The sequence below is a fragment of the Filicampus tigris genome, chromosome 2 (genome assembly GCF_054856515.1).
Source record: "Filicampus tigris isolate MCC_2025a chromosome 2, RoL_Ftig_1.0, whole genome shotgun sequence".
NCBI classification, from domain to species: domain Eukaryota; kingdom Metazoa; phylum Chordata; class Actinopteri; order Syngnathiformes; family Syngnathidae; genus Filicampus; species Filicampus tigris.
In genome coordinates, this window is record NC_141218.1 from 20,073,096 (window position 1) to 20,088,298 (window position 15,203).

General features: G+C 39.0%; 1 protein-coding gene across 6 annotated transcripts in view; it reads left to right on the forward strand.

Annotated features, from left to right (window-relative positions):
• diaph2 (diaphanous-related formin 2) overlaps positions 1 to 15,203 on the forward strand; it is a 426,654-nt gene that overhangs the window by 131,928 nt on the left and 279,523 nt on the right. For all 6 annotated transcript variants that reach the window (XM_086021885.1, XM_086021876.1, XM_086021922.1 and 3 more), the window contains 5 exons: positions 2,791 to 2,865; positions 2,942 to 3,011; positions 5,998 to 6,134; positions 8,782 to 8,890; positions 13,587 to 13,697. In XM_086021885.1, coding sequence (XP_085878011.1) covers positions 2,791 to 2,865; positions 2,942 to 3,011; positions 5,998 to 6,134; positions 8,782 to 8,890; positions 13,587 to 13,697 — 502 coding nt within the window. The remainder of the gene's footprint in view (positions 1 to 2,790; positions 2,866 to 2,941; positions 3,012 to 5,997; positions 6,135 to 8,781; positions 8,891 to 13,586; positions 13,698 to 15,203) is intronic.

Consider the following 15,203-nt stretch of genomic DNA (forward strand, 5'->3'; position numbering starts at 1 on the left):
CCTAGTGTGGACATTTTAGAAGTGTCATTTGTTGTTATTGTTGCACCGACAACTTCTAATAAATCAATTTGATTTGTAGTTACTTTATTTGTGCATATGTAGTTTTTTAATCTGTTGCTTACTGAACATTAAATTCAGATTGTATTTGCAATAAAAAATGCAAATGATGTTTCATATAATCATAAACTGCAGTATAGAATAACATTGTTGTCACCAGAAAAACAAACTTGTTCAAATTTTTATAGGATTCTGAAATGCTGTTGTACTGTTCTGTATGATTGAGCATATCTGCAAGTTCTCTTCTGTCTGTTTACTGTTTCTGTTTACATGTTCGTATCACCACATTTGCTTTGGAAATGAGAAACACGCGGCCAAATAATAACCACAACCTAAAATCAATGCAACCAGCATTCCTAAAATGTCATTTCAAGTATGCCAGCTAATAAACAGTGTTAATCTGCACAAATATTAGTCCCATTACCTTGTTCCCCAAACTGATAACGCCATCATGAGAAAGATGCATAAACAGTGAATTTGTAGGCCTGTGATCCTTCAACCATGTCATCTTTGTTTTTCTTTCACCTCCCTCACTTCTGTATCACAAACACAGTCGATTGCATTGTCATTCTGCACTTCATCGAGTCGATCTGCGCTGCCATCTTTTATGGCTGGATGTCGGATGGAAGTAATGAAGGTTCAATAGAAGCAGCCTTGTATGTACCTGGACAAACACATTACGGTCAGACACAACAGTAGCTACAACATAAGACAGAGAAATTGCAAGTGGATTCAAAGCATTGGTGTTCCCAAGTCGAAATGTCAAAAGAAAGAAAGGTATTGACTGTTCAAAGCTTAAATTAGAAATGAAATGCTGTCAGCTGTTAAAAATCACCATTGTCTAGTAGTTAGAGCAGGGTTCTCCAACGTAGCCCCCAAGGACCACATGAGTAGTAGCCTGCGAGCCTGTTCTAAAATAAAAAAAAGAAAATACATACATTTAAAAAAAGCTAAACTTTGATGGGTCATAGTGATTTCCTTGGAATCTTGTGGAAGTGATCATTTGAAAACTTAAACACTGGCAGAGATTAATTGAAATATTGTTGTTAAAGATATTTATCTATTTATTATTGTGAGAACTCTTTCAACTGTTCAATGTCACATACATGATTATTATTAATTATTCATAATAACCAGAGCTGAGCACTTGACCCTTTTTTGCCCGTCCGGCCGCGACCCTCCACCCTTGACCTGGGTACCCTTCCAGCCGCGACCCGCCGGCCATATTCATAAACATTGTCGACCCCTGCCCCGTTCCGACCCCCGCCCCTCAAAAAAAAATCCCAAAAAACAATCCGTTCCGGCCCAGGGACGGACTGCCCAGCTCTGATAATAACATATAGCCAAATAACATCAATAAAGATCATTTGAGCAAATGTGTGATTTCAGAAGTGTGAATCAAACTAGTATCCCTTCACAATAATCAGTACCCAAGAAGTAGTTCTCAGACTCCAAAAAGTTGGTGACCCTTGAGTTAGAGGCTCTGACTGGATATTGACATGTTTGCCATTGTTGATCTTCCTGGCCCAACATTTCTGAACTGCCAAAAAAGTAATAGCACATCATTGTGAATGACACGATGATGCCTTTCAAATTAGTTGTGGAATGACATAGTTATTTGCTGTGAAAATAAGGGCCATCTAATGGGATTGCTTGACATTGGACATTTGGCCTCATCTTTTTCACCCTTGATGTTCCTGGTCCAATATTTCATGCCTGGCTTAGACAAACAGCAAACAACACACACACGAGAACTACATTTTTGTTTTTTAATCATATGTAAATCTGTGAGAAAAGAAAAAGCTGTTCCATCATATTAAAATGGTAGAATGTGTGCGGTTCTTTTATGCATCCCCGCTGCAATCTGCAGGTTTTTATGTTAAGTATATTGGCGAGTGGGGGCTATTGCCTGAGCTAATTTCGTCACCGATCAAAGTAATACTTCAGCGCAAGTAACCAATCGCCCCAGGCAACAGCATCTCCATCTTAATCGAGGGCCTTCCTTGACATGGCAAGTCAATACAAATGGTTTTATTGCTCAAACCATTATTATTTAAAGTGATTGTCAAAAATGTGAGATGAAGCATTGACTCCACAACCTTTATCGTCAGGAAATTGTTCCATACATTTAGTGTTTATTGACAGTCGGGGGTCCTAGCAACATGCGATCTTAATGGCATCATCTGGCTGTGACCACACAGCCGACCCCCCGCTACTCCACCACTACAATCCCTCCTCCCCCTCGCCTCCTTAGACAAACAGGCTCATCTGCACTGGATCATTTGCCGTCTCCCGATATGCTGTGGTTTATAGGCAATTATCCCTCGCGATCCGTTATCGATTACAGTGTTATCTTTCTCGCATTGCTCAATTTTGGGCACGGGAACACAGCGGCACTCCACGAGAGTGGCTGGATACAAACAGCTCAGTGATGAGAACTCTCGTGAAGATGGATGCATGTTCATTTGCCCCTAAATGGGTGTAGTTTAAATTCTAACTGTATTCGGTGTCAGGGAGGCCACGGCTGTGTTGCGCGGCTCAGGTAGTGTGTTGGGAATTAAAACCCACTACACGAATGTGTCAAAACTGTGACATTTGTTTGAATGTCTGGTTATCTCAAGGGTTAAACCAATATTTTGTGTTTAATTCACTCTCTGTATTAAAATGGCTTTCAGTGCCAAGACTGTCAATAATACTGACTGGATAGTTTGTGTTCTTTTGCTTCCTCTACAGTTGGGTTAATAACTTTGGTCATGAGGGTCTTGGACTTCTTCTGGATGCACTGGAGAAGCTCTTGGATAAGAAACAGTGAGTATACACCTACAAAATCTTCTTTCTTTGATGACAACTATACTCTTTTTAATAATTTCTTTTTTTTTTCTAGGCAAGAGAACATTGATAAACGGAATCAGCATAAACTTATTCAATGCTTGAAGGCTTTCATGAACAACAAGGTTTGTATGGATCAGTACAATTTTCGCAAAAAAAAATAATTTGTACGTTAACTTTAAACTATATAATTCTAAATAGGGCGGCACAGTGGTTGGCTGGTTAGCACGTCCACCTCACAGTGCAGAGGTCATAGGTTTGAATCTCCGGCCTTCCTGTGTGGAGTTTGCATGGATTACTTGTTGAATGGTTGTTGTTCGTCTAGATGTGTTCTGCGATTGGCTGGCAACCACTTCAGGGTGTACCTCGGCTTACTGCCCAAAGAGCTAGGATAGGCTTAAGCAGGCCCACGACCCTCATGGGGATAAGCGGTTCAGATAATGGATGGATAGATGGATCACTCTAAATAACTAGTGTATTAATGATGATCTTAGATTATAGTAAGCACTCCAGTTATTTCATAACTGTTGAGCACAACTTAGTTGCTAACCAAAACAGCAGCCCCTAGAGCAGGCAAGCCACATGCGGCTCTTTGGCCGGCCTCATGCGGCTGCTGAAGCTCTTTCCAACTGAGGCGTGGCGAGCACGGAATGGTGCTAAAAGTTCCTTGATATCGTCCTGGTCTTGTTTTGCTGCAAAATAATGAACCATTCTCTTTAAAATTTAATTTTGTTTGCCAGAAGAGCATTTAAGTGCGCCATTTTCGGGTTCGTGTCACGCGGCCAATCGGGTACCGGTATTTGAAATACCTGCACCCGACTGGCTGCATAACCCACGTTATAAAATACACGTCTGACACATACACTGATGATTGGCTGACTGGTGCACGTGACATTTCTCCCGCGAGTTATGTAAACAAAAGCCAGCCGTGTACGCTCAAAGTTACAGTACATTAATCTTCCGATTAAAAAAATTGAACGAATGAAGTGCGCATTGATTATGGACACTTTCAACATATTTAGCCGCCCCGGGTCCCTTGTGTGGCTTTGCAATTAATCTTGGGGCGAGACGGCTCACATATGTCACCGCGACGTGCCGTCATCTGTTTGGGAACGGTGCTTATTATTGCTTTGCCCGTCTTCCACCCATTGTCTCGGACAACACAGAGATATTATTGTTAATTGGCTCTTAATACCTGTGTTGCCTTTATTCAGAGTGTTCCTGTATTTCTGACTTGATAAGCAAACGAATCACTGTCATTAGGCAGTATCATATTTCTAATGCTATGAATAAGACATATGATACTGTCAAATTAGTGAGCAGACCGTGTACTGTGAACTTTCCAGAAATACAGTGAGCCTTACTGCAGTGCTGTGAGCTTTAACACGCTATTGCAATAAATTTCATACTGTGACATCAGTTCCACCATAAAACCAAACCAGGAGCTTTTGATATTGTTACAGCAGGTTTGTCTGTTGAAAATATAATTTCGGCCCCCGATAAGATTCTTCAGAAAACTTTGGCCCGTCGGCAACTAAGTTGCTGACCTCTGTTTTACACAACGTGAGCAATACAGTGTGGGTATGTGAGGGCTCGTTTGAACGCGCTAATAGAACGGATTACATTCGTCAATCAAGGTACCATGTGCCTGCACTTTGACACAAATGGCTTGGAGGGAATATATACCGTGCCGCTATATACGTTTGTAGACAATGACAATATCGACTGCTTTGTAACAGAACAGAGGATGGTAATTACCACACTTTTTTTAAATTGAACTCAGAGTGGAGTGGAGTGTGCTTCTCTTGCACTGACACTTTATTTTCACATCTTCGATTGAAACAGTAAAGATTAATAAACTTGGGCTTATGTGAATGCCACATGTCTAAGCTCTCAAATTCTTTTGGAATGATGTTTTTATCTGCTACAGTGGTGGCTGAGATAATAATTATTTTGTTGTTGAAGTTCTGGGGAAACTTCAGGTTTTTAAGGGTAATTCTAAAACCCAACCTTAGGTTTTGGGGAGCTGTTGAGCCAGGCGCTTTAGGCCTTAATGGGTTAAGCATTATGTTCATTGAACAATTTTTAAGATCTGTATAATGTTGTCTTTTTATCATCACACATTTTTTACAATATACATCTTTGTTGTAAAATTCTAACACAATTCAGGGAGCTACCAGCGTCGTCAGCATGCCTTAAAAAGTGAAATGAAAACTTGAACAATAGGTCCGTATAGTTTTCAACAGTTAAAGTTCTCCAACATTTGAAACCGAAAAAAAAAATTAAAATTTCACTTGTCTTTGTTTTGATTTCAAACAAAAACAAAAGTTGCAGTGTTCCCAGGTTCAGTAGAATATTTTATAGTTAACTAAAAATTTAAATACATAGTTCAATAAAGTTAATACAGTTTTAAATTGATTTATTATCGGCCATCAGATTTTTAAAAAAGGCTGATACTGTTATTCGTCAAAATGCGCCAGTCTAGCCCCAATATTTAGATAGATAGATAGATAGATAGATTGTAACACAGTCCTCCTTTTGTATTATACCCAGTGGTCTGGATTCCATTGGTGGATGATGACGCCTGACATAATGGGCTAATATGGAAGAGCTAATTTTACCATTTACCATTTCCACTCCACTCTGAGTTCAATTAATTATCCATTTTGGGAAGGTTTTGTTCATTTCTCATGGCACACATTTCATGGCTCGGTGACCAATTGATGTTCCTGCTCCTAATCCACACTGGTGGTCACCGAAACCTTTAGTGGTGAGAAGACTAAAAAGGTTCCCTATTATGTTTTTGTCTCTGGACTTCTGCCCTCAATTGAATGCATTCATCATCCTCTTTATTTTTCACTTAGTGTTAGTGTTGGTTAGGTTATTATTAGAGTCTAGTTTCACTTTAATTATGACAATACATTTACAGAAATAAATCTCCTACCCCATTTCCCTGGTCGGTATTTGAAGAAATGCAGTATATTAAAGTTAGACATACACTCTTGAAGCTTTGTTCTAGTGAAAATTGACATCTTTGAAAGCTCTGCTTAATTTACACCCACTGGAATATTTTTTTCCTTCATCCATCTCCTTGCTTTCACTATCTGACAGTATGGGCTGCAAAGGATCCTGGGAGATGAGCGCAGCCTGTTGTTACTGGCGCGATCCATCGACCCCAAACAGACCAGCATGATGACCGAGACTGTCAAGATCCTGTCGGCCTTCTGTATCATCGGCGAGGAAAACATGTAAGGACAGACACCTGATCACTAGTCCTGTCTCAAGTTATTGATAACGAGATGTTTCTCGTCAGAGCATGTGTTGTGGAATTCAGAGGTCAATGTTGCCTTCCTGAAAGGGTTAGTTCAACATAAGGAGACCTAGAGGAAAGACATATGGAACACAACATCTCCGCTTTTACCAGTCTTTTTCTTTACAATATCACATTCCAGAGTTTGACAGTACAGTGAACTCTGACACTAAACGCAATACCTCCGTAATGTTGTTGATATAGGAGATTGTGTTTTTCCTTGAACTACACTCATCTCTATTTGCATGAAATATCCTTAATAAAACCTGACTGAAAGCAAGCCTTGGCACACTAAAACTTTCAACCTTTTAAAAAAAAATCAAATCTCTCCTGATAACTGCTTCAAGCTTTATAGCAGCAATTGATGTTTTTAATACTTTCGACACATTTTCCATGTTGTTGTATCACAATTGTAAAAATCAAGGATACTTTCAGGCCAATAGTTGGCTTTCTTTATGTCCAAAGCAGTTGATGAGTTTGTAGCCTTGACATTTTCCCCCGTATTTGGTTCCTTTTTATAAAGAGCCAAAATGGGCCCAAAAAACATGTGATACACTTATTGGTCTCAATAAATGGCCATAATCTTTTGGCTCAACTGACATTTCAGCAGGACAAACTGATAACAATGGGCACATGAACCAACAAAGGAGTTACAAAGTTGTTTTTTGACACGATTCAGTTGGAAATCGAGTAGACTGCTGATACAACTGCAAAAGCAGGAGGAACACAGGGAATAGTACACACATACTGTATTTGATTCAGTCACCTATGCAGTACATCGATTCCATATTGTCAACCTTGTCGCCTCTACGACTTGAACCTTCCTGTTTTTTCATTTTAATGCGTTCCTCAGAACAGATAGCTGTGCAAACAACAGCAACCGCGCACTGTTCATCTTCCTTGTTTGTTGACACTGTAAACTGTTGCTCTGGCAAGGGCTTGCTGTTGCCTTCAGATAGTTTGATAAAATCACATAGTGTGTGATCCTTCAATCGTTAAATGTGTGATCTGTGGTTTTCCAGTTGTCATAAAAAAACCTGCAATTTTTTTTTTTTCCAAAATGGCAACGCTGGAACAATGATGCAATGGCTGCCTTTACTGTGTTGATTTACTCAGTGTCGTTTGCCACAGACTGGCATCTTTTAAATTGCATTTAGAAGAGTTGTTTTTAATTATTATTATTATTTTCTACAGAGATAGAACACAATAACAATGATACCACCAACGCGGGTTTGTATGCAAACCTGCAAATTCAGTTCGTCGTGCCACACATCCAAAGGGGCCTGAAGCTCTTACACAAGCTGCGTACGTTCACACTTTTCACACTGATGTCCAGCAACTGAATAGTTGAGACTAAACTAAATGACAATGTCGCCGAATTGTTTTGGATTTTTGATCTGCTATCAAAGGACAACAACTGTAGTCCACATGATGCAAGTTACTGTGCAAAGTCTAACCCGTTTTTAATTTCATTTTGGCTTTTGTTTTTCAAATTCAGTTAGTTTTAATTGGTTTTTGGAGTTTTGGGAGTTTTTTTGGGTTTCATGTTTTAAAAGCACACTCATCTTTATTTTATTTAATTAACGGAAATGTAGTTTCAATTTTAATTGTAGTTATTCTGTTCGTTTTCTTTCATTTTTTTAACATTGTGCAAACCTTTATCAGCCTGTCAATTAGACCATATTATTTGTATTCAGACTTATTTCTTTGACAGTATTGCAGGTAGTGTTCAGTATATTCAAATGGAAATACGGTGTAACTCTTAAGTACCACACAGAGAATATGTTGGGTTCACTATGGAGGGGATCGTTGGCATGATGGTGGTTACCTTGTAGCAAGTGACAGCGACACGAGTTGGATCGTCTCTTGGCTGCCAGCCAGTGGCGTGATGGCGGCTCATGTTTAGCTGACAGCATTGAGAGGGAACGCGACAACTTAAGCAGATCTATCTAGCGTGTTTTGAAGCGTCCTTTCAAGTGACTTTAAAGCTTTGCTGAACGTCTGCTTGTGAGTCTCTAACCTCTATTCATGGCTTTGCTCAACGCTTGTACTCTATCGGTCAAACATGCTATCACCCTTGCTGAGAAAGCAGCTACTTAGGGGTCATTTTAATGATAAAAGCATGACAGTATATGTCTGGCGGATTATAGGTTAATTTACTTCCATTAGTGTGTCTGTGTTTCATGGTGAAGAGACAATCTGCCTCGAGCGCTTGCATTTCTCTAATTTGCTTATGTTCTCATTAAGTACATTTGCACATAACTCTGCTGGTCCACTGCAATTGGTTGCACCAGTACCTTTTCTCTGCTCAGAAAACCTTTTAAATACAATTGCCCTAACAACTCAACACAAGCACACATTTATTTCCCGGCATTATAATTGTACGTGTAGAAAGTCATAAGGACAAATTGAGATACTGCAGAAGTAGTTTAAAACAAAGAATGTGAGCACAAGGAGTGTGAGCACTCAAAATAAGATCTACAGTGTTTGACCTGAAAATTGTGACTAAATGCCCTGTCATGAAGGTGATAAAAGTGTTTGTCGACACCCACTCACCTTTCTCTCTGTGGTGTCTTGTCTTCCAGCCTGGATAAGATTCTGGCTGCAATGACAATTGCTGCAGAGCGGAATAATAAAGAAAGATTTGCTCCAATTGTGGAAGGACTGGAGAACCACGATGCCCAACAGCTACAGGTTAGGATTCCCATATATCAACACATGCGCACACACACAAATGGACACCATTTCCGCTTTTTACTTTCAACTGTCAATAAAACACTTGATATTCCTGTCACTCACCACATGAATGAAGCAGCCGGTTTCCTCCTCGCTCCAAAAGTGTCCTTTCGTGCTGCGTCTCTGAGCTTGTTTACCTCTGCTTGTGTATTTGCGGCGGGTTGCGTACCAAACAACGCACTTCCGCATACAAACGCTTCCTGTACTACAAAGACCAGCATTCCTTGCGATTGAGCAGAGTGTCTCGATCGCGTTTGCGCGCCGGCAGTATCTTTGCCTTTTTCGCCCTCCTCTCCGTCTTCTCCATCCACCTCTCAGCAGTAATGCTAAGTACAGCGTCTTATGCTTTTTATTTTAATGTATTTTAGTTTTTTTATACAAAGTATTTTGACTAAAATTTTGAGTTTATCAGTGAAATCCGACATACGCGGAATCTCGTGTTACATCGCCAGTGTAGGAACTAGGGATGTAACGATTCACTCAAGCCCCGATTCGATTTGATTTCGATTTTCAGTTTCACAATTTTCGATTCGAGTTTTTTTCTTTTTTTTTAATGGCTACCATGCTTGTCTCTGTGCACTAGTGTGGTGCTGCAGCAATACGCAATATGTGATGATGTTTGCCGCAAGTGTGTCAAGTAGGGCTGCTACAAACAATTATATTTATAATTACTGGTGACCGTCTAAACAAGGTGATTTTTTATGGGTGCCATATAAACACTCGTGTGTACTACTTGAGATATTTTTTGTGGAAAAAAATGTGTATTATGCATAGGATTTTATGGTATTTTACAATTAAAGCTGCCAAAGAAATACACATTTGTATGACACTGATTTGACATTACAACTTGCCTTGACCCTGCTTAGATTCGACGACTTGGATTTGCTTGGATTAGACTGTGGTTATGATCATTTATGCCTCTTCCGGGGAGTGGCAGAAGACATCAGAGTATCTGCAGCAGCTTGAGAAAAATGAACAAAAGAACTCAGCTAATGTCAAAATTAAGCTGTGTTGCTTTGTTGAGCGTAAACTGTGGAAATGGGGCAGATATTAATTACAATGGATACATTTAAATGTAACTAAATTTAAATTTATGAAGGCCGTCCTTGAATTGTTATGTATACAAAGTGTCAGTCATCATGTCATCAGTCAGGACCTATGAGTAGCGGTGTATGCTTTTTATGGCATTTTTTAAAAGTTGACAGGAAGCCGGTACCATGGTGTTTCAGCCCCTCAAGTTTGATTTTGACATGAAGACCATTTTTAATAGCACGAATGTAAATGACAGCTGTGACGTCTTCACGTCCACTTGTCAAGCACACAGCACCTTGGGCACACGATGAGATGTGATTGCTGGGCAATATTGAATATGACGCCTAGAGCTTCATCGCTGCTGCTGCTTTAATTAAAAACGCTGGCTTCCTTGAGCTCCCTCTTTTTTTTCCCAAGGGTTTTTTTCTTTTTTTTTTTAAGCAAACATCTTCAACAGCTCACTTTCACTCCTACTTTCCTAATTTCTCTCATATTTTACAAACATTTCCTTTATCGACCTCTTTTTTTCCCCCTTCAAGGTCTCAGAAGGCCTTCGTTTGAAAGGGCAACAAAAGAGCTTGCCTTCATGTTTTTACAAGTGTACTCCAGCAGAAGGAAGGAAAAAGATAAAAATGAACCTCCTCAATACATGTTTCTGTATACCTAAAGTGGGTAATTACTGGAATTACTTCTTTTAACAGCAGGGATGGTGCAGCGTAGTTCTTGCATGAAACTGATACAGCAGTGACTAGTATAAAGATGATGAAAGATGAGAGATGAAAGAGTGAACCGACGGAAGAGCTGGGATTGAAACAAAATGGTTGGACCATTTGGTTCGGTCGGTTTTCAAGAACTGTTCCCTTTGCATTTAAATGTTTACATTAATGACCAAAAACGTGTGGTCGTTGTTAAGTAAAGAAAACAATTTACTGCAAAGTAAATATAATTCTCTCCCCAACCAGTTTGGAGTGGATGCCAGCAAAACATGTATTTCAAAGGAGACACATTATGCATCTTTTTTGACGAATTTCAAAATTTTGAAAAGAAAACAGTTCCCGCGCCTCTTCGCAACATATTCTTCATTCCGAGTACACAAAGGATGCAGAATTATAGCACAGTGTGATGCTCCACATTTTTCCTGGTGGCTGTGTTGTCTCGGTCAAAACATCACTGTTCACTAGGGCCTTACGACCAGCCAAGTGGCCCCTTGTTCTCAAACAGCTCAGAATCTGAGGAGAAAGGCTAAGCAGTAAACATGCATAGAAAGCCATACACTGTCGCACAGCAACACATAGAGCCGCCAAATTAAACTTGGACTGGGCGTCGCTCGGAAATGGCAGATCTTCACCCAGTCTTCTTGCCAAGTTATGGATGGAGAAACTCGGAATGGCTTGATCAAAGAGAATGGCAAAAGATTCGGTTCCTCAATCTAGTTGTTTAATTTCACATTTGATGGGTGGGCAGGCATCCTCAGTGTTCCATTTAAAAACCACACAGGAAAAACTGGACCAGTGTTTGGAAAGTCAGTCTTCTAGTTCTGCATCTGTAAACTGCATATTTTCCCCTTCAAACCACCCCAACCGCACGGCACTGCCTACGGCCGAGGTATGTTTGAGGCTTGGTGTGTATGCGGGTGAAGAAACAGAATTTTTCATGAGCTTTGCGGCTTTCTTCATTCACATGAACTCTGTGAAGGTTTTCGGCTTGAGGTTCTTTTATACGCTCTCTCACTGATGGATTCAGTAAAGCGTCACATTCCTGCATGCAACGTGTAAGCAGTTTCTTTTATTTTATTTATGGTGGCGCGTTGGGTCAACACTGCTGCGTTCCTAACCGAAATGGGATGTCCCAGAAGACATCATCTGCTTTTATTAGGACCTTAAGTGTCATTGCCCTATGGATAAAAAAAATAAAAATAAAAAATAAAAAATAACTGCGATATTTATCTTTGACAATTAAAAAGATATAGATTGCTTGGATCTCTGTCAACTAATCACCTAGCTGCTGTGTACCCACCCTCTCTCCAAACAGTGGCCCGATAGTGTTCAAATAGTCACCTCCTTTCCCAAAGTTACCGCTCTATTTGGCTGTAATCACCTTTTTCTATGATATTTGACCCAACCGTGTGTCATCATCAATGTCATGGCCATGAAGCACATCGCCTGCTGAGTTGAAGCAGCATCCAAAGCTGAAGTTCATGGGTCCTTTATAAGAGTTCTGGAGCAAAAGCTACGAACTATTTCAACATCACATTACATTACACAACACACTTAATTGGTTCTGTGAGCCCGTTTTTAACTTGAAACGTTGATAAATCGAGGTATAATTTCCCAATGAAAGGAATGGAAATGCAATTCATCCGTTCCATACCCAAAATGAAGTTATACTTATTATTATTTTTTTTACCAGTGTTTCGTTAAAAATAAATATAATTCAGTATAAAAATAAGTGAAACCACACTATTAGAAATGAATAGAATACAAAAAAACCCACAAGCTATTTATTGCTAATTAACTTCTACATCCTCGGATATGTTTTGGATGAAAACGTGGGATGATCCTCACTCACTGAGAATTAAAGGCAGACTGAGTAACAAGGTAACAAGGACATAGCGTTGCACATTGATTATGGAAATTTAATTTCCATGTCACTCATTTTTTTTGTACAAAAAAAAGAGCATATATACGGTAACACGAAAAACAAATCATATGACAATTTGGACATACAAAAAACAAGGTCCTGCTGTATACTGCAGTACTACTACTATCGCGACTAATACTATTACTGACAATAATAATAATAGTAATAATAATCAAACATATATTGTTTTCAAAGTAATTTTTCCTTTGTTTTATTTTATTTTTCGATAGTAGTGTCTCCTCTCTAATAAAGACCAACTGGAAATTCCTGACAGTTGAATAAATCAATACCTGCAGACCCTATTCAATGACATTTAGCTCAGACCCAATACAAATTCCAGTATTGCTTTTCTTTGGCTCGTTTTCCCTGATGTCAACCAGTTGAAGGAGAATCTGCCCAGCAAAGTAAAATGAGATTGTTTGAAAAACTTGAGACATTGACTGCCGAATGATGTCGTTGGGATGGACAATATCATCAGTTAAGCGTAAGCATTTGTTTTGACTTCTTAGCAGCACATCCAAGCCAATAGTTCAGGTCAAGGTTTTCCAAAGACAGCCTTGCAGCATCCATGGGAATTCTTCTGCACGCTATCGATTGGCTGCCCACGGAAAACTGTCTTATCCGTGGTCTTCTCCCTTAAAACACCTTACTGCTCATTAGAATTGATCAGCGATTTCCAAGTAAGCCCCGCGCGCACACATGCAGACTTTTTCCCCTCCAATAAATCCATTAAAAATGCACATCCAGGCTGCAGACTTTTCACCTTTTCTTGTGTTCTCCTCTTTTCACCTTCTATCGACTGCTTCTTTTTCTTTTTCCAGGGGCATTGATAACAGTACTAAAACAGAAGCACAGCATGAGCAGTTTGAACCCCCAAAATCCATCACAGGGGCAATAACTGTTACAGAATAAAATTATGTTGTTTTTTTTTTTTCATTTTGTAAGAATCCACCTATGTGTTTTGTGTTTGCACACTCCACAGGTTGCTTGCATGCAGCTCATCAACGCGCTGGTTACCTCCCCGGATGACTTGGACTTCCGGATACATCTGAGGAATGAGTTCCTAAGATGTGGCCTCAAAAAGATCCTGCCTGTGAGTTATCAGAATGTCATATGACAGCATTGCTTTGGATTATTTCACATACTTTAAAAGCTAAAATATAATTTTTGACTTTTTTCTGACTACTGCTTGGGAGATATGTGGGGTTACCGTCTAACAATTGATCATGACGTTTTTGAATGTGTACTCCTCAATAATTTAGTCTTGATTACATTTATATGAGAGTAGCATATTTTTTCTCTTCATGTTGAAAAACAGAATATTCCATTTCAAGATTCAAGCCACACTGCGTCATTCCTATCATATATCTTCTGATAACTTAGTCTAGTCTCAGTCTAACTTGGAAATTATTAGTTATTAATTATCAATATCAATTTAACAAACCTCACTGATTTCCACAACAATTGTGGAGGGTTCTGGCTAAGGTCAATAAATAAATAAATAAATACATACATACATACATACATACATACATACATACATACATACATACATACATACATAAACTTTCTATGTTCTTATATCCGTGATTGTGTTTATTATTCCCACCACCTTAAGCCATCATGCCCACTCCTTCTGAACCATTGTTGCTTCCGACAGATGGGCTGTCATGTCACATGATGCCAGGTGGTCAACACCTGCAGAAATGAGCCTTTAGCTGGCCATGTCTCTTGCTTTCGGCTCCACTGCTGACATTCCAAGCGAGCGCTCCCACTGTCTCGTGAATGGAACATGTTCCAAGTAATTTGTACTATTCTCAGTGTCAGATTTTTTTTGTGAGGTGTTTTACTAAGTTCTCTACAGAAGCACTTGCATTAAAACTAGTAGTGGCAATATTTTTAATGTCAATACTACTGAAGGGCATCCATTTTCTAAAACGTATATCTTGGGAAACTGCGATCAGTTGCTGACTTGAAATTTGAGATGGGCTACGGCCTGGAGTGATCACTGTTTGTTAACATTACTTTTTCCCTCGTGCCTTCAACTTTACTTCTGTTTCAGCTTGTGTCCATTTTTTTGCCCAACTACGGACATAGCCTGTAATTTTTATGTTTGTTTTGTTTCTTTCAAGTTTTTAACTAATGTCAGTTCATATCATTAGTATAAAATATATATTTTGAACCTGTCAAATTCCAGTTTGTTTGTACAAAGCACAGGTTATAAAACAACCATAATTCATTTTGATATTCTCGGTACCACCTGTTTTTCTTTTATTGCTAATAGTACAGTCTTTCTACAGTCAGCAGAGAGCAATCTTCAATACAGTATTCAATTCAGTTCACTTCAATACAAAAAAATACTACATGACATTTCCCTCTTGTCCAACAAATGACAAATGATGAAATAACAAATGACAAATGAAAACTAATTAAACAATGTAAGTGTTGAGTATAGCGTAAAACATGTTTTACCCAAATATTACAAATCAATGGAATACTGGTAGTTAACACGGATACAACTCTATCGTTCTCATAGGTTTCAATATAATAGAGCTAATGGTTAGAATTTGATTTAAACAGTATATTATTAATAACTTTA